Source organism: Crotalus tigris, unplaced genomic scaffold, assembly GCF_016545835.1.
Source record: "Crotalus tigris isolate CLP2741 ecotype Arizona unplaced genomic scaffold, ASM1654583v1 scf7180000020608.1315917, whole genome shotgun sequence".
NCBI lineage: Eukaryota > Metazoa > Chordata > Lepidosauria > Squamata > Viperidae > Crotalus > Crotalus tigris.
In genome coordinates this window covers 326,533-351,918 of record NW_024098104.1, presented here as the reverse complement: position 1 = coordinate 351,918, position 25,386 = coordinate 326,533, and the positions used below count along the sequence as shown (strand labels likewise).

Genomic DNA, 25,386 nt, shown 5'->3' with positions numbered 1-25,386 from the left:
TTCACACTTATGACCATCACAGCATCCCCAGGGTCACCTGGTCAAAATTCAGATGCTTGTTAACTGACACACATTTATGACGGCTGCAGTGTCCCGGGTGGGGGTGTCATCTGATCCGCTTTTGTGACCTTCTGACAAATGAAGTCAATGGGGAAGCCAGATTTGCTTAACAACCGGGTGACTGATTTATTAACCGTGGTGATTCACTTAACGACTGTGCTAAGAAAAGTCGTAAAACGGGGCAAAAACTTGCTAAACAAATGTCTCACTTACTGTGGGCGTAAGTCAAGGACCCCCTGTATCAGAGTTTGCATCTTAGTTGCAAACCCCTTCCCCCTCCCCCCATGGATTCTGCCTCTCACACCCCTAATCCTTGCACGCTTGCTTCTCCGGAACGACCAGCGCCTGCCCTCGGCCCAGCCTCAGCCTGCCCGGCGTGCGAGGCTGGGTGCGAGGCTAAGGCAGGGATCAGGATTCAGCAGGCGCCTTCCCTCGCCTTAATCCGGGAAAGCCATGCGTTTCCTCTCCCTTCGCCTTCCCTTTGCATTTTTCATCCCACTTATCCCAAACGGGGCGTCCATCAGCCACAGGGATGGATTAATTCCACGCACACACAAAAAATGGCCCTTTCTCTCTTCCTGACCCAGCAGCAATCTTCCCTCTCCAGCGCCTCCAGACCAAGAAATAATTGCGAGCGAGCAAGCATCATTAATTAGCAGCAGATGGTGCACCATGGCAGGTAGCTTGCTACCTCCATGGCCAAACCTCCGACTTCTGGAGCTGCTGCCAGAGGAACAGCAGCATCTGAACCACATTCCCCTTGGCCGCGCGCGCGTGTGTGTGTGTGTGTGTGTGTGTGTGTGTGACCTACAGAGCTGTTAACACAGAAATGAAACCACCCCCACTGGAGCAGGAGGGGTAGGAAGGAAAAACCCTTTGTAACTCTGGCAGGGAGCTGTGTTCAAGGCACCGGTGAGATGCAGAAATGGGGGGGAGCCTCGTTCCTCGCTGCTTCCTGGGTGTAAGATTTACTGGCAGAGCATTAATGGGCCTGCTCAGTATTCCACTCCAGACGGCAGATAATGCCTTTGCCAAACTAACTGCAATAAATTAATTAAATTAATCTGCTCCACGGGGCTGGTCCCACCCCACCCGATGCCAAAGCTGTTTGGGTAAGAGGGGCTGGCTACCTTCTCCTCAGCTGGAGGATCTGGCCCCCTGCCCCTCCCTCTCCAACCACCTCCCCACACTCCAACCCTGCAGCCCCCCCCAGTTAGCTTCTGAGTCTTTGGCACTTTTGGCATCGCACACCACCTGCCTGTTTCAGCTAATCGCTGTCCTGGCAGTTTAGATCACATTCGTTTTCCGTGTAATTAAGACTGTCCGGGAGGCCACGCAGCTGTTTCGTGCGGTCGTTCCCTCATACACGTCAACGTGCCTCCTGCACAGATAGGTGCAATTAACCAGCCCTGTTCACAGTCATTAAGCATTAATGCACCTCATTAGCATAAGAACTGGGAAGGCTCAGATGCTGGGAAACCCCATAGGAGAGAGGGGGAAAAGGCACATGCAAGACTACAGGTACGCAGTCCGGCTGACCCCCTGCCCCACATCTTCTGCTGGGTCTTGTACATCCATCCCACAACACCCAACAATCTTCCCCAACAATCAATCCCCCTTTTGACTTCCCCTACCCAGACACAGGTAGTCCTTGACTATTCACCATTCACTTAGTGACCGCTCAAAGTTACAACCGCACTGAAAAAAGTGGCATCCGACCATTTTTCACACTTCCAACCATTGCGGAATCCAGACGCTTGGCAACTGGCATGTACTTATGATGGTTGCAAGGTCCTGGCATCACATGATCCCCTTTTGCAACCTTCTGACAATCAAAGTCAATGTGGGGAAGCAGATTCACTTAACAACCGTGTGACTAACTTAGCTGCAGTGATTCACTTAGCAACTGTGGCAAGAAAGGTTGTAAAACGGGGCAAAACTCACTTAACAAATGCCTTAGTAACAGAAACGTTTGGCTCAATTGTGATCGTAAGTTGAGGACTGTATATGAGGATGGGGTTTCTGGATGAATCTGTGGTTAGGGAACTAGATAAATGACAGGAGGCTTAAGCAATGGGACATCGTTGTCCATTCTAGCAAGATGTCCTTAGCTGGAACGGTCAAGAGACTACGGGGACAGTTGATGTTCATAGCATCTTCCCTGTGGCGGCCATATTGTGAAGTGGCCATGTCCACATGCCCAACTTTCTTCCTCTTCCAGAACTGAAGAAGCTTCTTGGATGAGAAGTGAAACTTCTTCAAGGAAAAACAAATTCCAGTTGCCTTTTGGAAAAAAGCACCTTTGGGACAACCATGACCTGGATGGCTGAGAAGCTCCACAGAATCTCTTCCTGCAAGCCAATGGCCCGTGTCTGACATTGGCCAATGACAATGAAGGATAAGCAAAGCAAAGCATGGGTGAGAAGAGATGGCCAAGTCTGGGAAGATCCAAACCAAAATCCCTGTGTTGACCATTGTGGTGGGGAAACCAGGTGGCCCTTCATTCAGTTCTTCAGTCCATCAGCCCAGGGTGGTGGTAGAGGAAAGCTCTAGTTTATTTCCGTACAATTGCCCCAATTTTGTGTTCATCTGGAATCATGCCACAGAAAAAGTGTCCTGGGTCCAGAATGCCACATTCGAGCACAGAAAGCCCCTTCCTTGACCGAAAAACGGAGGCCTAAATCTTTCCAGAAGGTTCTCCTCAGGATATCATCCCCCATCGCTGTTCCAGTCAAGAGATAAGAGCATGGAGGTGGCATCAAGCCAGCAGGATTTATCTGAACCCTCATCTTCCTTTCACCCCAGGAAGCCAGCAGAGGCAGCCATAACAACAGACCCTCCAGGCATGGGGAGAAGCACCTTTGCACAAGAGTTCCCCTGCAAGATCTCTGGAAGACAACGGATGAAGCAGGAGACGAGTCCTTTGGTTCCCACAAAGAATGTCTGAATGGAGCCAAAGCCCTGGAAATGAGCACCCAAGTCCTGAAAGAGCATCTACGAAACGGCAAGCAATTTCTTTCAGTTCAATACCTGGATTGTTTGTCTCTGTCTCTGTCTCTCTCTGTCTGTCTCTCTGTCTGTCTCTCTCTTTTTTTTCTTTCCATCTCTTTCTCTCTTTCCATCTCTTTCTCTCTCTCTCTCTCTTTCCATGTCTCCCTCCCTCTCTCTAACAGCAGCAATGGAGGAGGCAGGCCAGCCCCCTTCTCACCCCCTGCTCAGAAAATGACAGAGGTGAAGCCCTGATCCTCCATCAACTGGCTGCTGCCAGCTTGTGCTTCTCAATTTTGCCTTTGTTTTGTTTTTTGGTGCAATTATAATTAGCCAGGACAGCAGCAGGGGTGGGCAAAAAAAAAAAAAGAAAGAAAGAAAGAAAGGGAAGGAAAGGCAGCAGCTCAGGGAGACGGGGATGGCTTGTTATGCTCTTTTTAAGAAGTATTATTTATTTTTTCAAAGGCCATAGCATTTCTGCAGGTCTCTGCCTATTGTACTGCCTCGAACATCTGAGCAGACACGTGCAGGCACCAGGGTTTTATTGTAAGCTGTTTCAATGGCAAACGAAGGGGGAAGGACAGGGAGAGGAGGAGAGGGAGGGAGGATGAGATTCAGCCTTGGGAAAAAGAAATGGCTTGCCAAAGAAAGGGAGAGAGGTGGAGAGCCGCGGCAATTGTTTTTACTTGAGCTCTTGGCATTTCCTCCTTGGCATTGCTCCCCCCAGAAAGGGTGACTTTGCTGGGGTGCTGGGGAGGGGGCTCGGCTCTTTTTCCACCTCTCTCGCTGGCAGCTGTTGGGCTTCTTTGTCATCCCTGGCTGTGACTAGAGAGGACGCTGCCAGCTCTCCTGGTGAAGGCTAAAACTATCGTTTTCTCCTTCGCTTGATTAGCTGTGCTGAAAAGGAGAAGAGCTGGGGGCGGTGGGACCCACCTTGCCCAGGCCAGAGAAGGCTCAGGGTTTGCAGGACTGGCACGAGAGGGGAGATGCAAAGCAGGACCAGGAAGTCCAAGGTGGAACAGCTGCCCCTGGAAACGGGGGGCTGAGCTATCATTCAGTTGCCGATGTTCCACCCCCCCTCTAAAGCTTGGGTTGTGTCCTCAGACCGAAGGTCTCCCAGCCCCATGCCAGGGACCGTTTCACTGGCGATGCCAAGGACGGGCAAACCTTGCTTTGAGGATGAGCCCAGCCCGCACCAAAGAGCTGAAGCGGGTGGCAAAGCGTGGACGAGAACCCACACAGCCCACAAGACATCCCATCAGCCGGGGGAAGGAACAGATGGCCAGCCGCTGAATATGGATGGCGCGCCTGGCCAATGACAAGGTTGCCAACACGGCACACCACAGCTTGCTTTGGTCCCGTTTGAGCGCCATGAGTCGAGACCCCGGAGACGTATCAACACCGGGCAAGGGGAGACACAGCCAGGAGGACGTCAAGGGCAGCAAAAGGAGGAGCAGACCTCCCAAGGAAACGTGGGACCTTCAGAGAAGATGCAGTGGATCAGCTGCAGGGAAGAGCCATTGTCCAGCTGTCAGCAGCTGCCTTGCCTTCTACTGGGGTCTGGAGGAGCGAGCCAGCTTCCTCCAGATCCAGACACGTTTGGGTGGAGTTGGGTGGCTCTATAAAAGCTCCCACCCTGCCGTGCTAGACAGGAAGCCCCTGAAGGCCTACCAGCCTTGACTTGCCAAGAGAGCCGACAGGGCGATGCGAAACCAGGACTTTCTCTCGCATTAGGGATAGAAAGCAAGGCTGATGTGCAGAAGCTGGTTTCCCCCACCCCCAATCTTTAGATTGCAGCGTATTTCTGGAATGGATTTGGAACTTGGCAAGCCCCCAATTTGGTTCAGCAAACCGAACATGCCCTTTTCATTCTTCCATCCGGGGCAGAGGCCCCTTTATGGAGAATGAGGGTCTGGGGGACCCTGGTCATCTAGGATCATCAAGGCCTGGTTTTTCCCAAGGGCAGATTTGGGGGCAGCTCTGCCTTGTCGCTGCCTGCTCAAAGGGCAAACGAGAGGGCATAAACTGGGGGTGTCCCACCTTGGCAACTTTGTGGACTTCAACTCCCAGAATTCCCCAGCCAGCATGGGAGTTGAAGTCCACAAGTCTTAAAGTTGCCAAGGTGGGAGACCCCCAGTTTAGGTCATTGTTGCTCAACCTTGGCATCTTTAATACATCTGAACTTCCCAGAATTCCCCAGCTGGCATGCTGATGGAAACAAACGGGGGCTCTTTTAGATAGGCTGCAGCTTGCCCCTCTTCCTGGACTCCAGCAAGCCACTCAAAGAAAGAAGCCCACCCGTCTCCACCCTGCATTGGCAGGGGTGGGCTTCCTGCAGGAAGAGGAGCTGTTTGCAAAGGGGGGGGGACAGCAGGTGCTTGCCAATCTCAAGGCTTTGAATAGGCCACTTCCTTGATGCAAAGGAACAAGAGAGGCTGAACAGGAGGGGTCTGGCTAAAGCCCCCCTCCTCCCCATTTGCAGGGAAGCCAAAACCAGGGCAGCCAGAACACCACCACCCCCTGCTGTGGCCCGCCACATAAATCTCTGCACAGGGTCCTCCCTGCAATTGATAAAGCTAAACAAGTCTTAAATGTTTAACGAGCAAATAAACCTGTTAAGGGAGATGATTAACCGCCTACCGCAGCTGCATTTCAAGGCACCCTGGCTGCACCTTCCCCATGGTGGGAATGAGGGTGTGGGGGAGGTCAGCTTACTTGGGGGGGCACGGACAGGTGGAAGAAGAGTGCCCCAGGCACACCTGGGCTGCACCTTTGCAAGGAGGGCAAGGTGGCCCTTTGATGCCAGCGCTGGCAAAGGACTTCTCCGAGGTTAGGGAAGGGAGCAGGAGGAGATGGGGGGGATGCAGGACAGTTGCCCAAATGCCCCACCAGTTTGGCCAGGATGCCTGTTGCTTTCCTGCCTTCCGCGCCTGTCGACTGCCAGGGTCCGTGCCAATGCCCCCGGTGGAAGCTGCCTGCACAGGCCTAGCTGGAGGCCCCTGAGCTGCAGCCAAGAGGCTGGCAGCCGAACAGCTCCGAGAAGGAACCAGGCAAAGGAGAAGCCGCCTCAAGCTGTTGATGGGCATCTGGAAGGCTCAGCACCATCCCTCGCTCACCGAGGAAAGGCTCTGTTGATACGCTCAGGCGTGACTCATTCTCAGGACCAGCTTTGGTGCTTCTGCAGGGGGGGTGTGTGTGTGTGTGTGTGTGTTTGTGTGTTGGAAAATAACCAATAAAGAATAATAAAGACTTGCAAACTCAACTGCAGATCAGAAGGCTGGTGGGGAGGCGTGGCTTGGAGAAGGGGAGGAGCCACCCAGCACAATGGTCAAAGAAATGTTTTTTTCGTCTTTCAGCCTGGGTCGTCTTAAGGGAAGGAGGGGTGGTGTTTCTGAGAGGCTGAGGAGCAGGGGAGAGGGGAACCCCCTGAAATGAACCCCGGGTCAAGAACCATGTGCCTGTTCCAGAGTTTCTCAGCCTTGGCGGTTTTAAGTTGTGTGGACTTCAGCCCCCAGAATTCCCCAGCCTGCTTGGGTAGACTTCAGCTCCCAGAATTCCCAGCCGACAGGGACGGATTTGGTCAACTCTTGTATGCTGCTGATACCCAGCTCTACGGGTCAGCCCCAAATGGCACAGGTGAAGCTGTCAATGTCTTGACCCCGTGTCTAGAGGCTTCTCTGTGGCAGAGCAGACTTCGGCTCCTGTCTGGCTAAGCCCAAGAACAACGTGGAATAATTCAGCCAGAATTCAGTTCTTCATTTGCTTGCCCACTACAAGCTGGCTGGGGAATTCTAGGAGTTGAAGTCCATACATCTTAAAATGGCCCAGGCTGAGAAACACTGGGCTAAACCTACGGGAATGCTGGTGGTAGATACCAAGAACAGAGTCTGGCATCCAGAACTGCAAGCTAGAACCAGCAGCCCAAATCCAGCTGTCTCAGGATGGTGTTTGCGTGTGTGTGTGTGTGTGCGCGCGCACACACACACACATACACACACACCGCCTGAGCATTAAGGCATCCTGCTGTTACACACTTGTTACTAGTTGATATGCTGCAGCCGGAGAAACATCCTAAATGTGCCAGTTAAAAGCCATGATGAGTCCGCTTGCAGGAATCGGGCAGGTTGGCCCGTGCCACCCTCCAAGTGGAAGAAGGATGACTGACACATGGAAACTGGCCGGAAAAGGCGAGGCTGGAGAGAGGGAATTGAGCTGCGTGATTCTGCCTGGTCCTCAGGATCCGAAAGAAGAACAGAGGCTTCTCAGAAGAAAAAGGAGGAGAGAGGATCATGTGGAATGTAATCCAGCAGCTTGGGATTGAAAAACAAAACAAAAACCAAAGCCTTCTTCCCACTTTGGCTGCCAGCTGACAGAACATACAGTATATTTGGACGGCAAGGGAACCGGCAGCGCACACGCCTCCTGTTTGCCAGAACCGTGCAGTCCTCTGAATCGGAAAGGAAGAATGGAAGCTATCCAGAGCTTTGACGAGGACCGGGAGGCAGAGGGAGGGCGTCTCAGCCCACGGCATTCACCCCAAGGGTGGTGTTTTACGTCCAACGGCTTCGGGGGTTTGTGTGTGTGACTTGGGGCTCACCACAGCCCGAGAAGACAGGTTGCACTTCCATCGGAGCATTATCTGGTCCCCCCAAACTTCTCCCTGGCGGCAGGAGCCGCGGTGGCACGTCAGAGACACCCTCCATGCAAGGGGGGGGGGAGGGAGGCATCGAGAGCCAAGTGCCAGCCAGGCAGGCAGCTGCTGCATTTTAATTTTTGTATGTGCATTTTGTGCATTTAAAAAACGAAAGGGTTTTTTGTTGTTGTTTCTTTGTGAGTCCAAGCGGGTGGCTCCCCCCCTCCCCTCTCCTCCGCGTCTTCCTGCAGGCCGATTGGTTCTGGTTTTGCAAGATAAGGCCTTGGGCTGGCGAGAAGTGGACCATGTTGGCTTTGTGGAGATGGCAAAGGGCCGAAAGGTGCTTTGGTGGCTTCTACCTTCTCCTCCCTGTGGTTTTTCTCTCTCTCCCTTCCTTCTCTTTTCTCTTCCTCTCCATCCTGCTATTAGCCAGGAGCCAGCTCAGTGCTCCTGCTATTTAATCTCCATCTCTGAACCCAGGAGAGCTGGTTCTCCTCCTGCTCCTCCTCCTCCTCTTCCCACCAGCTACTTAGAGGACAAAGTGCTTCTGGCACACCCACCCCTCTTCCCTTCTGATCTGCTGTTCACAGTCAAAGGGAAGCCTGGAGGCTGCAATCCCAGGCAGGGGTTAAAGGCAGAATCTCCTGCCAAGCTCCCAAATCACATTCCTTCCTCTCCTTCTTGCTTGGCTTGGGGAGGAACTATGTAGTGCAGCTCCCTCAGAGCTCAAGACCGAAGCCCTGCCATGCAGAGCAAGGAGTAATGGTGGAACCCATTCAACCTTTGAAGTCTCCAGCTTGGAAAACTCGAACAATGGACAACATCAAAAAAGACCTCTGGCCACATCAGAGGTCTACAGAATACGGCCAGCCTCTAGGGAGGTCTACAGAATATGGCCAGAAAAAGTCAAGATGGTGTCCATGACGGAAGGCGCAACTGAAACCCTGCCTGTGGCCCACATCAAAGTTGTTGTGTTTCCTGGGAAGAAGACGGTGACAAAGCCACGTCTGGCCAAGAAAATGATAGCCACGATGCACGATGCCCATGAAGTCAGCAGGAGTGTTGACCTGGACCGAAGGGAGACTTTTCTACTGACTTGTGACTACCAGAAGATGCACTATGGTTCCTCCAGATTGCCTTCCTCTGGTCCATGTTCCAGGAAGAGGAACAGCATTTTCCACGGCAGCCATTTTCTGTGGCTGGATATGCAAGTCTCTCTTCTGTTTGCATCTGAGATTGAAAATTAGCTCACCTCTTCAGCCCAGTCTAGAAAGCAAAAGGAATTAAACCAGGTGGTCCCATTACAAGCAGTCCTCGATTTACAACAGTTCATTTGGCGAGCGTTCAAAGTTACAACGGGGCTGAAAAAAGGGACTTTTGCTTTTCCCACCCTTATAACACCTGCAGCATCCCCGGGGTCGCCTGATCCAAATCCAGGGGCTTGGCAGCTGGTTCATATTTATGACAGCTCATTGTGACCTTCTCACCAGCCAAGTCCCTGGGGCAGGGCAAGCAATCTCGGCTCTTTTATGACTCATGGACTTCAACTCCCCATAGCTGACTCAGGAATTCTGGGAGTTGAAGCCCATGAGTCATAAAAGAGCCGAGGTTGCCTACCCTTGCTCTGGGGGAGCCGGATTCGCTTAACAGCCACGTTACTCAATTAACAACTGCAGGGGTTCGCTAAGGACCGGGACTAGAAAGGTTGTAAAACGGGGCAAAGCTCACTTAACAAGTGTCTCACTTAACGGCAGAAAACTTGGGCTCAACTGTGGTCGTAAGCCGAGGACAGCCTGTACACGCTTCCCCAGCCTGCTCAGGCTACGAAGGGTTTGGGCTTCAAGAGAATCTCAGGAGAGCAAAATGTTTTGCTGTGATTCCAAGCAGCCAGTCCACCTTAACCCCCCCCCTGCCCCACCCCAGGTTCTTGAGGTCCAACCCTTCTCTACACCCGACTCTGATCAGAGCCCTGGCCTGGTCTTCCGTTGAAAGCCCCAGAGAAATCCTTCCTGTCTCTGGAGACCCCACCTGGAGAACAATGGCTGGCCTTCTCTTCTCCTCCCCTTTGAGCCCCTCCAGGTGTCTGGCATGAAAGACAATATATTCAATTAATTTTGCCAGGGGTGGGGTGGGGGGTGGATGGGTGGAAGAAAAGGGAAAGCAACAGAAGTCTTCCTTTAGTGCCGTTCCATGGTGTTGGTTTCAGAGCTTCTTTGCTCCTCTCAAAGGGATAATAAAGCCCTCCTCCTCCTCCTCCACTTCCTTTTAATTATTAAAAAAGGGAGAGAGCTAGCTTCTCTGCTCCTGCTCTCTCCCTGTTGTCCTTTCCCAGCAGAGAAGCAGATTTCAGAAGAAAGAGGAGAGCGTGACTCTTTCACAAGCTGGTCCTCAGATCTCCAAAGCTTATGGAGATGGAGAGCATCTTCTGAGCTGATGGGTCTCGTGGGGAATGAGTCACCTCGCCAAGGTGCAGAAGGCTACTCTTTAGTAAACCAGGCCTGGGCCTTCCAACACCCCCAGACCGGGTCTTCAAGAAACCCATATCACCTTCACAAGGAGGCCCCAAATGGAGAAGAGTACAATTCCCAGGAGGCACCACGTCATTTTGATTTCAGCAATGGGGGTGGGGGGGGCAACTGTTGGATTCTAGACCCCACACTGCCTGCTGGAGCTTGTAGTCTTTGCCATTCAGGTCTCTCCACCTTACTCCTTGTGTGGTGGCTATCTGGATTCTCAAAAGAGTCTCCATCTAAGAAACCTCTAAAAAAACTAACTAAAAAAAGGAGAGGGGGGGGGAGGGAGGAGGGTCACCCATTTTGAAAGCTAAGGCTGAATTTCAGCAGGAGACAGTGATTCATCAGTTGGTTGAAAGATGCCAGTTTTTGTTTTTTAAAAAAGCACTCGATACCCAACCTTTGAGGGGGGGGGGGAAGCAAATGCTCGTCAAATTTGGAGTGGAAACCGTTGCCCTGTTCCTAGTCTGGAAGAAATGTCTAGCTGCTTTCACTCAAAACTAGAAAAAAGGTACTACTTGCCCTTCACTCGGGTAATAAAATATCTTAGGCCAGTCCAGAAGTTTTCAGACTAATCTTTCTAAAGCTTCTGTTTCAGGGACTTTGAAATGTCTTGAAAACAGATCCTTGCCAACAGCAGACAAGCAGCTGGACAATCGCAACCAATTTCCTGCCCCTTTGCCAGAGGAAAATCTGATTTTTGCAAAGCTGTTTAAAATAATTAGACCAGACCAAGAGATTTTCACCAGCGTCATACAAACCTCAATACGGCATTCTCGTGTTTTCAATTCTTTTGCAGCATTTGGGGATCAGTCCTCCTTCATAGTATTTTAACCAAATCCACCACAATTTTGCCTAACCGTAGAACAGAAAACCATCCACAATAAAAATGCATGCATGTTGAAGACGAAGCCAGATTTGCTACCCTCAAACCCATCGGGTACGAGGCCGTCCCTCAAAAGTCTGCTTAATTGGGCTGCAAATCCTTCAATGCATTGGACCGGAAGCACAAACCATCCAGGATCCTATCATAAAACAAAACACAGCCGCCACCACGAAAGAAACAAAGAGACAAAAGTAATTCAACTTCGCTAGATGAATTTCTGTCATAATTCCACCCAGGAAGCACGGCTACTGATCTGAAGACCACAGACCCATTACAGGTAATCCTTGATTTACAACAGTTCATTTAGTGATCAAAGTTACAATGCACTGAAAAATGTGACTTATGATCATTTTTCACACTTACAACCGCTTCAGCATCCCCGTGGTCACGTGATTGAAATTCAGGTGCCTGGCAACTGACTCACACTTACAACGGTTGCAGTGTCCCGGGGGGTGTTTCACATGATCCCTTTTTGTGGCCTTCTGACAAGCAAAGTCAATGGGGAGGCCAGATTCACTTAGCAACCGTGTTACTAACTTAATAAGTGCAGTGATTTAGTTAACAACTATGGCAAAATGAAGCAAAATTCACTCAACAAATGTTTCACTTAGGAACAGAAATTTTGGCCTCAGTTGGACTGTGGACTGTCTCTAATATACTTGGTTTTGCTGGCTAAAAGCAGGTTTTTCTCACAAAGAACTTTGTGTCCAGGTGCAAGCTACTCTTTGTCTTGCCTTGCCTGTCTCAAAACTTTATGGATAAAGTTAGGAAGATGCTTCCCTCACTACAAGCTGGGACTTGAAGTCAGATTAATACCAGAAATCAACAACAGCGAGAACTGTAAGATGGCAACAATGGAAAAGGAAGATTCTGAGGCCCCCTTAGGTGAGTGGACGTCCAATCCTTGGTTATTCTGCGGTAATTCAAGAATAGTTTAGCTTTACAAACCAGTATAGGAGTGTTAAAAATATATAAACACACACACACACATCTAACATGGAAACGTACAGCCTTTTTCAAACCGAGAAACTCATTTTTGCCTGCCTTGCGTAGGGAGCTGGACTAGACTCCAGGGTCCTTGCAGCCTCAAGATTCTCTGATTTCATCTCTGTGTGGTTTACAGATGGGCTGAAGACAAAGTGCTGCCTCAGACAGGTAAACCAGGAGGCAAAGGGGTGCAAGAGCAAGACATGGAGGATTAGGAGAAAAATAGGAATCCAATTGAATCTAAGAGGAACAACAATGCACTAAATGCAGTTATCGCGACTCCTTACCACACGGATAAGACTTTCCCCTTTCGAACACATAAAAACACCCTGTTCTTTGGCGGCCATTTGAAGACCGGGACTCCAGGTGAAAAACGGGGATCTCAAAAGAAGCATCTCAGCATCACAGCCTCTTCTTCCCCAGTAGCTTTTTCTACCATTCTCCTCTCGCAGTTTTTATCCCAAATCAAATCTATATCAGGCTGGGTCTGTTCCACAGAAGAGCGATGTCCCACATGGGTATTTTGAGGTTCAAGCCCATCGTCTTTCTCCATGCAAAGTGGCTTTGGGACACAGATGTGCAGAGAAATAATCAGGGTTTGATGCTACTTATATCCGGGAAGATATACACCGCGTGCTAAACCCACAAAGAAAAGTGTTTAAGAGCCAGGATGACAAACCATCCCTATTGCCCTAGAAAATGCAAAACTTCCAAGGTTTCTCAAAGGGTCTCAACCTACCTAGGATCTGATCTGACTATCTTCATCCAGGCAATGTACTTCTGGCAAGCAAACTTGCCCTCTGCAGCACGGGACTTAACTGGTCTGCACCGCAGGGCTGTGGTGAGGGGTTTGGAGAGATCTCTGAGAAAAGCCATCACCCAGAGGGAGCATCCTAGGCTCTGGACAAATTACATATCCAGCTGTGGGGTCCTTCCCCGCCCCCTCCCTTCCTTCGACCTCAAGGCTGGAAAGCAGCCCGTTTAGCAAGACTCGGACCCCCCTCCCGGACGGAGAGCTTCCCCATCCCTTGCGCAGATCCTTTGGGAAGCCGAAGGAACAGCTATCTACAAAGGCGGCTCTGCCAAGGAAGGAAGCTGCGCCCCCTCCCCTCCCCTCCCCCAATGGAGGCGAGACCCTCCCTGCGCCTCCCTCTGCCCTCCGCCCCGCCCGGGAGGACGCAAAGCAGAACCGCTCCCCGGGGAGCGAAGCCAGCCCAGGCCGGGCAGGAACCAGCCGCGGTTTTGGCTGCCCTCCGGCTCCGCGGGCTTGTCTGGAGCAGCGCGGGGGCGGCGCCGCAGCGGAAGAGCCTTTGATCCCACCTCGCTGGGCCGAGCAGCCACAGCCGGCCGGAGTCCTCCCGGAGGAAGCAGCGCCTTCCTGGACCCCGCACGGCCGCCCCGGAGATGCCCGGGCTTCCTTTCTGTTGGGGGGGGGGCGAGGGTAGGAAGAGGAGGGACCCCCTCCCTGCCCCAAAGCCTCCGGGACCGCCTGGCTCGCCCGCCCTGGCTTCCAACGGCGGAGCTCGCCCAGCAGGGAGACCCGGGCAGGAAGACCCCGCCGAGGCACCCAGAGACGGCGGGGAGGGGGCGCCGGGGGGGATCTGGGCCGGGGAGTGGGGGAACGAGTGGAGGCTGCTGGGGCTGGCAGCCGGGAGGGACCGCCTGTCCCCCCTGCCCCGGGCCGGGCTTGGCGCGTCTCCCAGCTTTCCCGAATGCGATGGCGGCTTCGCTGGCCGGGGATGATGGGGCTCGAGTCCTTCCCCAAGCCCGCCCCTCCGCTACTCCGCCAAAGACGCAGCCCGCCCCGTTTCGGACCGCCGCCCGCGGGCGCTTCGCCTCCTTTGTTCTCCGGCAAGCCGCGCTCCCCCCGAGCCGCCGCTCAGCCCCGCGCCCGCCCCGCCTCGAGCCTCCCCCGGACTCCCCGGCCCCCCTTCCCCGCCGGGTCCCCCGCCTGCCTTACCTGGCTTCGCCTCCGCCGTCCGCGCCCGGCCGACGCGCCGCTCAGCGAGCACCGGGAGCCCGGAGCCTCCCGCCCGCCGCCCCGCCGTGCCCATCCAGCGGGCGCGCGCTCGGCTGGCTCGGGGCGGCCTCGGGGCGCTGTCCGGCGAGGGCGGAGGAGGCGCGGGAGACGCGGCGGCGGCGGCTACAGCGGCGGGTTAGCAGCGGCGGCGGCGGCGCCCCCGCCCCGCGCCCTCCGCCCCCGCGGCTCGGCCCTGCCTGCCCATCGTCTGCCCGGCGGCCGGAGCCCCCCGCGCGCCAGCGAAGCCACCCGGACCTAGGGCGGGAGGAGCGGGCGGCGCTCGCGGGCGGGGAGGGGGCCGGCGGAAAAGTTCAGGGGCATCGCGGGAGGCGGCGGCGGCGGAGGAGCAGGAGAGGCGCGCTCGGGCTTCCCCCGGGAGAGCTACGCGATGCCAAGCCCAACAGCGCCCCCTGCTGGAGCGCGAGCGCCCCGGAGCGGGTGGGGGCGGGGTGGGGGGTCTACTGCCCCCCCCGACCCGAGGAGGCGGGGACCGGGCGCCCTCCTCCGCCTCGCTCTTCCAGAACCCGCCTCGGAGCTGCTCTTACGGGGGCGCTGCCCCGCGGATCACCCAACCCTCCCCAGCCCAGCCCAGCCCCCAGCCAGGCAGGCTAGAGAAAAGAGGCTGGGTCGGGAGCTGCCCCCGCGGCGTGGAGAGGGGTGGGAGAGACGGAATCCGCTGCCCGCCCCCCCCCCCCCCCAGAGTCCCGGCGGCGCCCCTTCCCCGCTGCAGCTGCTGCCTCGGCTGAGCCGCTTCCTCTCTGCCTAACCTACCCTTCAGGGAAGGGGCCCGGAACACACCTGCTGCATCCCCCGGTGTGTCTTGCACCCGCAAGCGGCAGCGTCTGGGTCTCCTGGCCGTGTGAGTTGGGGGAAGAAGTTGAGACAGGAGGGCACCCGGCTAGGAGCCAAGATAAGCAAGTGCAGTTCAGACTCCATGCCAGGCGCCATGAACTAAAGGTACTAGAAGACTTGTTTCTCTGGTGTCCTTGAAATTCTACCTAAAGGTGTCTCTGGGGTGAGTTCTCTAGCTTATGGCAAGGCCCTCAAAGTCACATCTGTGCAAACACCACACAGATGATATGATGGTGGGACAATGGGAATTCCTTCACTACCCTAGCACGGATGTTGTTACCTACTTGGATAATGAAACGTCTATAAGAAAGCAACTAAGTTCAGAGAGCAGCAAGGGTCCCACAGTCCTCCTCCTCCTCCTCCTCCTCCTCCTCTCCACAAACCTCTCTCCCTTCTAGCACTCATGACATTACCTAGCTGGGTCATGAAACGTCTGCAAGAAAACAGCCAAGCTGAGAGAACACCAAGGACCCCACAGTCCTCCCCCTCCTCTTCCTCTCCTCAAAACCCTCTCCCTTCTAGCACTGATGATGTTACCTAGTTGGCTCATGAAACATCTGAAGAAAACAACCCAGTTCAGACAGCACCAAGGGCCCCTCCTTCCACTTTCCAGATCTCTGCTCTTTTCCCATCAGAATGAAATGAGAAAAAGTACCTTGAACTGCCCAAGTTTTATTTTCGCTTTCTTTCTATCACATTCCAAACTTGACTTTTCTGTTTTAGTCTATTGAATGCAGTAATTCTCCTGCTGAGATGAATCGTGTATCAGTATGGATACTCTCTGCCTTGCTGGCCTTTGCAAAGGCCAAGCACATATTTATTGGCCGATTCCAGAGGTCATCCTGATTCTCCAAGCCAGATGTTCCTGGGAGGAGGAGAAATTTATGACACTCTCACTGGCCCACTTTCTGCAAGTTTAGCAGCTTTTGTGTGAATTTGATCGGCTGCCAAATTCTGTGGAGACAATAATGCCCCAGCCTCCCTGCAAGAGGCTGGAGGGGAAGGCAGATAGACTTTTCCAGCAGATTTTAATAGCAGAAAAAGAACTCCGTTGAATGAAGACGGGTTTGGTCATCAGCTCCTTAATAAACTATTTTACTTTGGCTGCCGCAGTTTTGTTTTCCCTAACATTACGTGACGTCACCCTCACTCAGCCAATTGAAAACTGCCTTGAGAGATTTTTCCAAGTTTTGTGATATATATCATCATCGCCATCATCCTAGCCATTGTCTGTCCTTTGCGGAACGAAGGCTTCTTCCGCCTGTTTTCAACCAGCATGGTCCTGAGCTTTCCTTTGCAGTTGGGCAAAGTATCCTGGGGCTGGAGTATCTCATTAGTACAGCCTTTCCTAATCTGATCCTCCTCCCCCAGATATTGGGGCCTCTGCTGTGCCCAACCTCCTTGCAGAACAACGGCCTGTGGAGCTGTGCTGCGAGATCCTTTCAGTTGCAACTGAGGGGGGGAAATCTGCAGCCCTCAGATGCTCTGAAGCGCCCCCATTCCTGGCCCCCTTTGTTCTTCTTTTAGGGACTGGGTGCTGTGCTGCAACTGGGGGGGGGGGCTTTCCAGGCATCCTTTGGGGCCAAGGCCCAGCACAGGGCGTTGTGAGAAAAGCTAACTGGCTTTCTTTCCCCAGTAACTGCTGGGAGCCGGTCCCTCCCACATCCCTTTTGCTCAGCACTTAAACAGCTACAAATTCAGCCCTGATAAACCCAGCCGTGTTGCCATAGTAACAGCAAATCAGAACCGCTTTAGGGATGCTGTGGCTTGGCCAAGGAGATAAAACACTTTCCGCCCCATGCTGTCGCTCGGCTAAGCCACGGCTGATAAGTGAAGCAAGGAAAAGGGAGGGCTTCTCTTGCACCAAGCCGCAGAGGCCGACGTCTCCTCTGGATCTCCTCTCCCATCTCTGCAGCTGGGGGGGGGGGCAGCCAAAGCTGGCCATGGGGCTGAGAAAGAGGCTGTGCATGGAGGGGCCTCAGAACCAGACAGGCAGGGGCATCCCTTGGGCTGCATCTGCTTAAGAATGCTCAGGACGCCGCTACGCCAAGGCCCGGGAAGGTGCTTGGAGGCTGCTTCGTGGCCCCAGGAGCCCCGCGTCGGCCAGTGTCGGCACACTTTCTCCACCGCAGGCCGTGGATCAGGTCTGCTGAGCAAGAAATGAGAACAGGAGGTCGTTACTCCAAACAGGAACAGCCATGAAGTTTCACATTCATGCAACACACAAAGCCGTGGGCTTTATGCCGTCACAGATAGGCCAAGTCCAGCCAGCCGGTGAGATCTTTCTCCCATCTGCCAGGGATGACGCCCTACACGAGCCCAACCACAGCCTGCCTTTAGGACAGGGGTGTCCAGCCTTGGCAACTTTAAGACTGGTGGATGTCAACTCCCAGAATTCCCCAGCCAACAGAGCAGCTGCTCTTGGCCAAAGCTAAAGATCTCATTTCTGGATTTCTCAGTTGACCTCCTGCCTCCTAGATTCCTTTAAGAATAATAGCTAAGGGGGCCATTAAAAGGGGGCCGTGGCCCTTTCTCCCTCCCTCTGTCATCATTCGGAAAAAATAGGGGGAGGAATCAAACCCAGAGAGTCGCCCACTCCTGCATTAAGTCGATCTGTACCAAGTTGCTGCAGCTTAATTGGGATAAATTAGTGTAATGTATTGAATTATTTTAAAGCACAATTACATTTTATTAGCCCGTCACTTAAGAGCCTTAATGGATTAGAGGGGGAGGGGAGGAAGGCAAGCAGGCTGCCGAGTTAACTGTTAATGGGTCAGTAGAACTTTAGCCTGGCTTTGCCAGTCTGGTGCCCTTGCAGTTTGGGGGTGCTGGGAGTTATAGTCTCAGCAGTTCGAAGATGACCCACAGCTGAGTTAATAGATGGGCTGGCCCTCACCACAAATGACTCAATATGAGGTGGTGAAGTCAAACTTAGAGCAACAAAGATGATTAGGGGGCTGGAGGCTAAAACGTATAAAGAACGGTTGCTGGAATTGGGTATCTCTAGTTTAATGAAAATAAGGACGAGGGGGGACATGATAGCAGTATTCCAATATCTCAGGGGTTGCCCCAAAGAAGAGGGAGTCAAGCTATTCTCCAAAGCACCTGAAGGCAGGACAAGAAGCAATGGATGGAAACTCATCAAGGAGAGGAGCAGCCTGGAATTAAGGAGAAATTTCCTGACAGTCAGAACAATTAATCGGTGGAACGACTTGCCTCCAGAAATCGTGGGTGCTCCATCAGTGGAGATTTTCAAGAAGATGCTGGGCAGCCATTTGTGCAGAATGGGATAATATCTCCTGCTTGAGCAGGGGGTTGGACTAGAAGACCTCCATGGTCCCTTCCAACTCTGTTATTTTGTTATTCCTGCCCTGGTGTGCTTCAGGCTCTGGACTGGAATATATTCGTGGAGCGCTAGAGGGCAGCCGAGGTTAGGCTTTGGAGCAGAATCCAAGGGGGGGGGAGCAGAGGAAAAAGGGGGCTGGACGTTCAGAGGCCTTAGCCCCAAAGGACAGGAAAGGAGAGGAGGGAAAGGGCAAAAAGTCAGAGGCAAAACCAGGCGGGCCCTCCTTCCAGAGCTGGCCAGGGGAGGCCATGCAGAGGATCGAAGCCACTTCCTGAAGGATTAAGGCAAAGAAGCAGAGATTGGATTTGATGGGCATGTGCATATCGTCTAGGTGTGTGTGTGCGTGTGTGATTCATTTAACAACTGTGATAAAAAACGGTTATAAAATCGGGTCCAGTCATGCAATGACTCATTTTAGGACCACATTACCTAGCGACCAACATTCCGGTCTCAATTGTGCTGGTAAATCAAGAACTCTCTATTCTATACAATCACACATTCTGGGTTCATGTACCTTATCAACCCTGGATTGCTTAAACTGTGGTTTGTGGAGTAAGCCTGAAATCGGCTGGATTCTTGCTCCAGCTATAAACCTTGCCAGGCCAGTCCTGCTGGCTGAGCTCACCCCTCCCCCCAAAGTAGCTCGAAACCAGACTAAAGACACTTTGCACAATCTCTCCTCCTTACTCCTCCCTCCACCTTGGTCAGGTAGGCAGGCTGAAAAATCCTCCCCTCTCTTTGCCCCCCCCCCAACTGCTGCCCTTTCAAGTAGGAGCCTCCATCTTGCCTGATTCAGCAGCTGTGGCCCAAAGCACCTTTCTGTCCAGGGTAGATTTATGGCGCATAAATTAAACCGGGCGCCCGAAGGCACCGTGCGCTGTCTGGAGACTGTCGGCACAGCTTCCCGCCTGCATCAATGAGGCTATTTTTAAACAAGCGTCTGTCTATATGGAGGAACAGGTGCAAGCTAAAAATAAGCCTCTCTTGCACACCCAAGCTTGCGGCCCACCGACTGGAGAAGCTGTGGCGCTGGAGGAGGAGGACTCGCCTGGCACAGGCTGGGCACACCCAGAAGTGAGCCACAGCTAACTGAACCGAGGTGCTTCCGAGCAACCCAATTTTGTGATCCTCCTGGGTACTAATCCCAGGTTTGTAACCAAAGAAGATGGTCTCCTGCTTGTTGGTGCCTCTCTTCCAGACTTGCTTTGTTGATATTTGTCTGAAATGGTCTAGTCCACGAGTCATAAAAGAGCCAAGGTTGCCTACCCCTGGTCTAGGGCTTCCTCTTGAGCAGTAGGTTGGACTAGAAGACCTCCAAGTTTCCTTCTATTCTAATCTATTCTATTCTATTCTATTCTATTCTATTCTATTCTATTCTATTCTATTCTATTCTATTCTACTCTACTCTACTCTACTCTACTCTACTCTACTCTACTCTACTCTACTCTACTCTACTCTACTCTACTCCCATTATTCCATTCCATTCCATTCTATTCTATTCTCTGGACGTCCCTATGTAGACCTGTGCAGAAGTCCATTTTGAACTTTAGGCAAGCTTTTTTTTGGGGGGGAAACAGGTTTGATCTACACAAGATACCTGCAAGAGCCAGTCTGTTATGCTGCTTCCTTCTGCAGCATTTCAGTGCTTTTGCAATGTGCCCATTTCCCCCCACCCCACCCCAGGGAACAAAAGCCAGGACCGCCCTTCAATGTATCTTTGCAACGGTCTGGTGAGCTAAGCCTGGCCAAGAGAATGCAACTGATCTAGGAACGTCCAGTGGAAAGCTGACAGGTCCACCCGGCTCCCTTTTTAGCAACTGCCAAGCTCTCAAGAGAAGCCCCCCTCTCATTCTTCCCCAGACCGTCCATTGGCACAGCCCCTCCAGTGCCTGGTAAGGCTCTGCAAAGGTGCCAGGCACCAGCCTGTTTCCCCACTTTGGAAGTTTGTGGGGCAAAGTCCAATCCTGCCTTTGAAGTAGCTGGACTGAATCTCTGGCCTTTCTCTCCCTCCTGAGCTGCCACATCCCCACGACAGAATAATCCTAGGAAGGTCAGTGCCAGCAGTGAGATTTCCTTTGCCCCCCCCCCTCGCTTTTCTTCTGCTGCCATTTCTGTTTTCCTTCACACCCTTTTGGGGGGCTTAACTTCTCCAGCGGTTTTCGTAGCAACTCTGTTTTTTTGCTCTTCCACGTTATAGAAACTGAGGTGATTCAAAGTTCACGTTGCCAGTTTTTCTTGTCTCTCTCCTCTGTGCAGTCCCAAAGCTAACTGTTGTTAATTTTAACTTTGGGTTTTGAGGAAGGGGGAGAAAAGTAGCTTAGTTGGAGGAATCTGGCTCAGAATTTTGTGGAAAGGCAGAAATGTGGGTGAATTCAGGAATGGAAGTTTTACGGTTGCCACATTGCCATGGATGTGTCTCACCCACCTGATTCACGCATTTAATGAAGAATCCCATGTTGCCCTGTGGTTTGAGCTTCCACATTTCATGAGCTGTGTGTTTGCAAACCAGGGTTGGTGCTCAGCCAATTAAAGCAGTGGTTTAACAGAATGTCTGGACCCAGGGACCCTTTCAGGCTTTCTCAAAGAGCTTGAATGACTCTGATATTCATCAAGTCCTTGACACTGTTTGCCCCTTAACTAGGTTACTAACTCATCTTCTGGGTCAGGATTACCTGCAATCAGAAACTAGGGTTCAAAAGGTCTGGATTTGTACAACATGCTAAACCCTGAAAATACCAAGCAAACATTTTAGCCAATCAAGGTTGTATGAATGCAGCCATTCGGCTTTTCAGTAAGCTGGACATGTCTGGGTGGTGCAGGTCAGACGCTGTTTTCGGCTGTAACCTAGTGGATACAGGAAACGGTACCTGCAAGTTACCAAATACACGTGTCAGGCAGGTGACCTTGCGAAACAGCACTAGTTAAGCGTGGCTGAAGAGCTAAGCGTGAAAAATAACCAGAGAAAATCTGATTGCAAGGGTTTTCCAGTAACTACTTCAGCTTATACAGTACAGGCAAAACGGGCTGGGGCGCAAGGCTTCACGCTTCGGGCGCAGAGCAGGAAGCTGGAATGGAAGCAAAACCACTCCAAACCTTCAAGTGGAGGGGGTGCTTCGAGAAGGGAGTGCTCCCCCCCCCGGGTTCGGACAGCCTGCCTCGCGCAGCCTTCTGGGGGTTGTAGTTCCTGCTAAACTCCGCACCGAGCGCAACGGTTCAACGGGGGGGAAACGGACTCAATTTCCCAGCCTTCTTTGCGGGACATTTTTTTTCTCGGCCAGCTGAGCAGTCCGGAAGTTAGAGCAGCTTTTTGTCGAGGGACGTTGCTTCCAGGGGGTGGAGGGAGGGGGGCGTTGCTGGTCTGGGGGCGGGTAGGGACTCCAGAGGAACCAGGCCTTGCTAAGCCGGATCCTAAGGGGGTTGCATGCCCTTCTCCTTGGACTGCTGCGGAGGACTCAATAATGTGGATTATAGCAAGGTAGAGACAGGCTTGCCTTCTTCGCAAGGAGCTCTAAAGAGGAATGACCGGGCGGGGGGTGGGGGTCCCTGCCTTGCAAGTCCGGGAGCGGGGCAGAGCCCAAGCCGAGCCTTAAGGAAGGCCAGCCTTGCGCTTGCGCTACTCCAGGATGAACAAGGGGTCTGTGGAGCGGAAGCGAGGCCGGGGGGCTTTTTCCTGGGGGGTCTGGGATGACTGCAAAGCAAAGAACGGGACGGAGGCAATGACTCCACTTGCACTGCCCGGCCTTTGTTTATCCGATTTTCTGGAAACCGTGTTATTCTTTCCTTGCAACAATGTAAAAGCTCTTATGGGCCTCGGAGGCCCCCCTCCTTCGGTTACTCCCCACCTCGCCTCTCTGATGTTCAAAATTCCCAAGAATTTGGGACCCAAGAAAAAAAATCTCCCTCCCCCCGTGCAAGAAAACCCCGAGGCCCCCCCAGCTTCAGGCGGCTTAAAAGTGGCCGAGGTTGAGAAACTCGGGGGCCTGACACAAAAGAGACGGTCATTAAGCAAGAAAAGCAAATAGAGAAGTTGCTGCATGGAGAAATAGGACAAACATTCAGTGACATTACAGAATCTCTGACCAGGATGAAATGACCATGTGGGGTTTGTTTGTTTTGGGGGGAGGGGGGTTCTTGTTATTTGTTAAATAGTCTGGATCAGTTTGGAACTGGCCGAGTAAAAAGCAAGCAAGCGATATGCTTAATTATTAGCATGAACTGGGCAATCCGAAACAAATCTTGCAGGCAGATGTGCAGTGCAGAATCAGCCTCTGGAGTTACTAACCCAGGTTAAAAGTGGGTTTTAAGCCCTGGGTTTTTTTTCATTGGCTATTCGTTGCTTGAAGTTTAAGATATTTAAGACATTGGGGAAAGAGAACCGCACAGAGCACAGCTACATGCATATCTGAATGCAGATCGGGATTTAGGATTTCAAGTGCTGCGAATGCAAATGTTGGTTTGGAATCTCCTTTGGACCCCCAGCCTAATTAAGGGGCTTCTTCTCCTGGCTGAGAGCCAACTCACACTCAGTGTCTCTCACAGGTCAACCTCTTGGCTATGAGTCTACTTTCTGACTACATGGATGTGACTCATCCCAACTTCATCGTGGCTGTCCTCTGCATCGCTTTCAACCCGTTGTTCTGGAATCTGGTAGGTACCAAACTCCTGTAGTTTTCAACCTATAAAACCCAAGTCAGACTTTAGAATGGCCTTCCAATAGAAATATGGGTCTTGTGGCTTCTTACATTTTTGGGAATCCACCTGTATCCTCTCAGGTCGGTCAAAAAAAGGGACAATTCCTGCCCATCTGGAGGGCAGCAGGTTGAGGGGTGCTTCTGAGCTGATGCTGCCCAAGTGGTTAAGGCAACTTTCAGAACCACGGAAAGCTCCCTCAGGAGGGAGACATTCTCCAAAGTCAAAAAACTGGCAGTTGTTTGGCCAACGTTTCAGGCAACCTGAACCCTTGACTTACTACCATTCATTTAGTGATCATTCAAAGTTACAATGGCCCTGAAAAAGATGACTTATGACCGTTTTTCACACTTATGACCATTGCAGCACCCCCGTGGTCACTTCAACCCTTTGTTCTAGGTTGCTTCTCTCCTTGATTAGTCTTCGTCCATTGCTTCTTGTCCTGCCTTCAGGTGCTTTGGGGAACAGGTTGACTCCCTTCTCTCTGTGGGAGCCCCTCAAATATTGGGGCTCCCACAGAGCTTTCATATCACCCCTAGTCCTTCTTTTCATTAAACCAGGTTAAGTCTGGTGGAACCAGTCAAAGAGATGAACTAGATTTTGACCCTGTTTGTAGCTAAAAGACAGGAGAGAAAAGGATGCAGCCCCCATTTTGTTAGATTTATTTCCTCCATTGTGGGTACATTCTCCAGCGTTTAAAAAAAATGTGTAACTGTAACTTGAACCTCTGTCTTTCTTCCTCCTGGCTTTCATCTGAGTTTGGGGCGGGGGCCTTCTTCTTTCTCCTTTTTCTTAGATAACCATTGTTCCCTCTTTCTGTCCTTGTGTGCCGAGAGACCATTTAGGATCGCCCCTTGTTCAGACAATACCTTCTTCTGCTTTAGGCACTGTCCACCACACTGAGCCTGGTTTGTTGAGTCTTTGTCATCCGTGATGGTTTTCTCTAAAGGTTGCTTTTAATGACCATCGACCGAGCAGAATCGAGGATCGAAACAGGGCGAGGGGAACGGTGGTCATGGAGATTTTCCTTTCGAGGCCAGAAAGCATTGATGGTCCATGCTGGGCTGTCTTGCCAGCTGCAAAGTGACAAAGGGGGTGAGTGGACTGACAGAAGTTCACACACCTGGCAAAGCGGGACAGAGATCGGTAGGAATAGCTAAAATTAGGTATCTAACGATTCCCTGGGACTGTGTTGCATAAAGGCGCCAGGAACTGGGTCAGAGAACCTTATGTGTGGCTGCACCAGGAACAATGCGTCATTTGGGGGGCTCAGCGGAAACACCCCTTCCCAGATTTGGTGTCCTATTTGCAAGGAGTTAATTGTGTGTGTGTGCGTGTGTGTGTAGGTGCGTACACATGCAAGAATTCATTGTTTGATTTCAACATGGAGGAAATATTTGCAAGTTTTACTTTACAGGGAGGAGTTTCTGCTTCTGCTCTGTGCAATTGTGCAGCCCCTGTTTTGTTTTTTTAAATCTTCCTCTCTTGCCCCTGACCCAGTTTCCCACTGTGGATCTTTGATTGTTTCCAGAGCGTTTTGGAGAAAAATGAGGACAGTTGAAAAACAAGCCCTCAGGCTTAAATATTGTAAAACCTTGATAACAAGCAAAAAAGGGACCGCCCCTCTGACATCAGTTGGAAATAGGCACTCAACCCCAAACTTTTTTAAAAAAATCTTTTTAATCTTCCACTGGCTCTCCCTGTATCGACTTACAACAGTTTGTTTAGTAATTGTTCAAAGTTACAATGGCACTGAAAAAAAGTGACGTGACTGTTTTTCATACTTGTGGCCCTTGCAGCATCCCCAAGATCACATGATTTACATTCAGACATCCCCTTGCTTCTCTTCTCTTCTCTTCTCTTCTCTTCTCTTCTCTTCTCTTCTACTCTACTCTACTCTACTCTACTCTACTCTACTCTACTCTACTCTATACTCTACTCTACTCTACTCTACTCTACTCTACTCTACTCTATTCTTATTTCTTTTCTCTATTCTATTCTATTCTATTCTATTCTATTCTATTCTATTCGATTCGATTCGATTCTATTCTAATCTAATTCTAATTCTATTCCCTGTACCAGGAGAACATGTGTGAGAGAAGTTAGCTTTGGGCATTCCTGGTAGGCATGTGACTGGTGGACCTCCTTGGAGAAAAGATGCTGGGTTCAGTGGACTTTCAGTTCAATCCATCACAAATTGTCTTCTCTCCCTCCCTTCCTATCTGGTCACCACCGTTGTTGGGCTCTCCTTTCTACAAATCGTCAGCAGGGGGCACTAAAGGAGCAAGGTTATTTCTCTGCATGGCACCCAGCTGGAGCCCATTCATCCATCCCAGCCCATATCCCTTAATGGCCATGCAGGGAACGATGGTCGCAGTAGTCCAATCACGAAGCCCAGGGTGGCATCTCTGT

General features: G+C 51.9%; 2 protein-coding genes across 8 annotated transcripts in view; one reads left to right on the top strand and one right to left on the bottom strand.

Annotated features, from left to right (window-relative positions):
• RAI1 (retinoic acid induced 1) overlaps positions 1-14,251 on the bottom strand; it is a 90,266-nt gene extending 76,015 nt beyond the window's left edge. For 3 of the 4 annotated variants that reach the window (XM_039367971.1, XM_039367974.1, XM_039367976.1), the window contains exon 1: positions 14,028-14,251. The gene's annotated coding sequence lies outside the window, so the exon portion shown is untranslated. The remainder of the gene's footprint in view (positions 1-14,027) is intronic. The other variant, XM_039367969.1, reaches the window with a different exon arrangement.
• A 5,935-nt stretch (positions 14,252-20,186) lies between these two features.
• PEMT (phosphatidylethanolamine N-methyltransferase) overlaps positions 20,187-25,386 on the top strand; it is a 28,940-nt gene continuing 23,740 nt past the window's right edge. For 3 of the 4 annotated variants that reach the window (XM_039367998.1, XM_039368000.1, XM_039368001.1), the window contains exons 1-2: positions 21,625-21,760; positions 22,825-22,932. In XM_039367998.1, the coding sequence (XP_039223932.1) occupies positions 21,707-21,760; positions 22,825-22,932 (162 nt within the window). In that variant the 5' untranslated portion in view covers positions 21,625-21,706. Of the gene's footprint in view, positions 20,336-21,624; positions 21,761-22,824; positions 22,933-25,386 lie in introns of those variants that run through there. The other variant, XM_039367999.1, reaches the window with a different exon arrangement.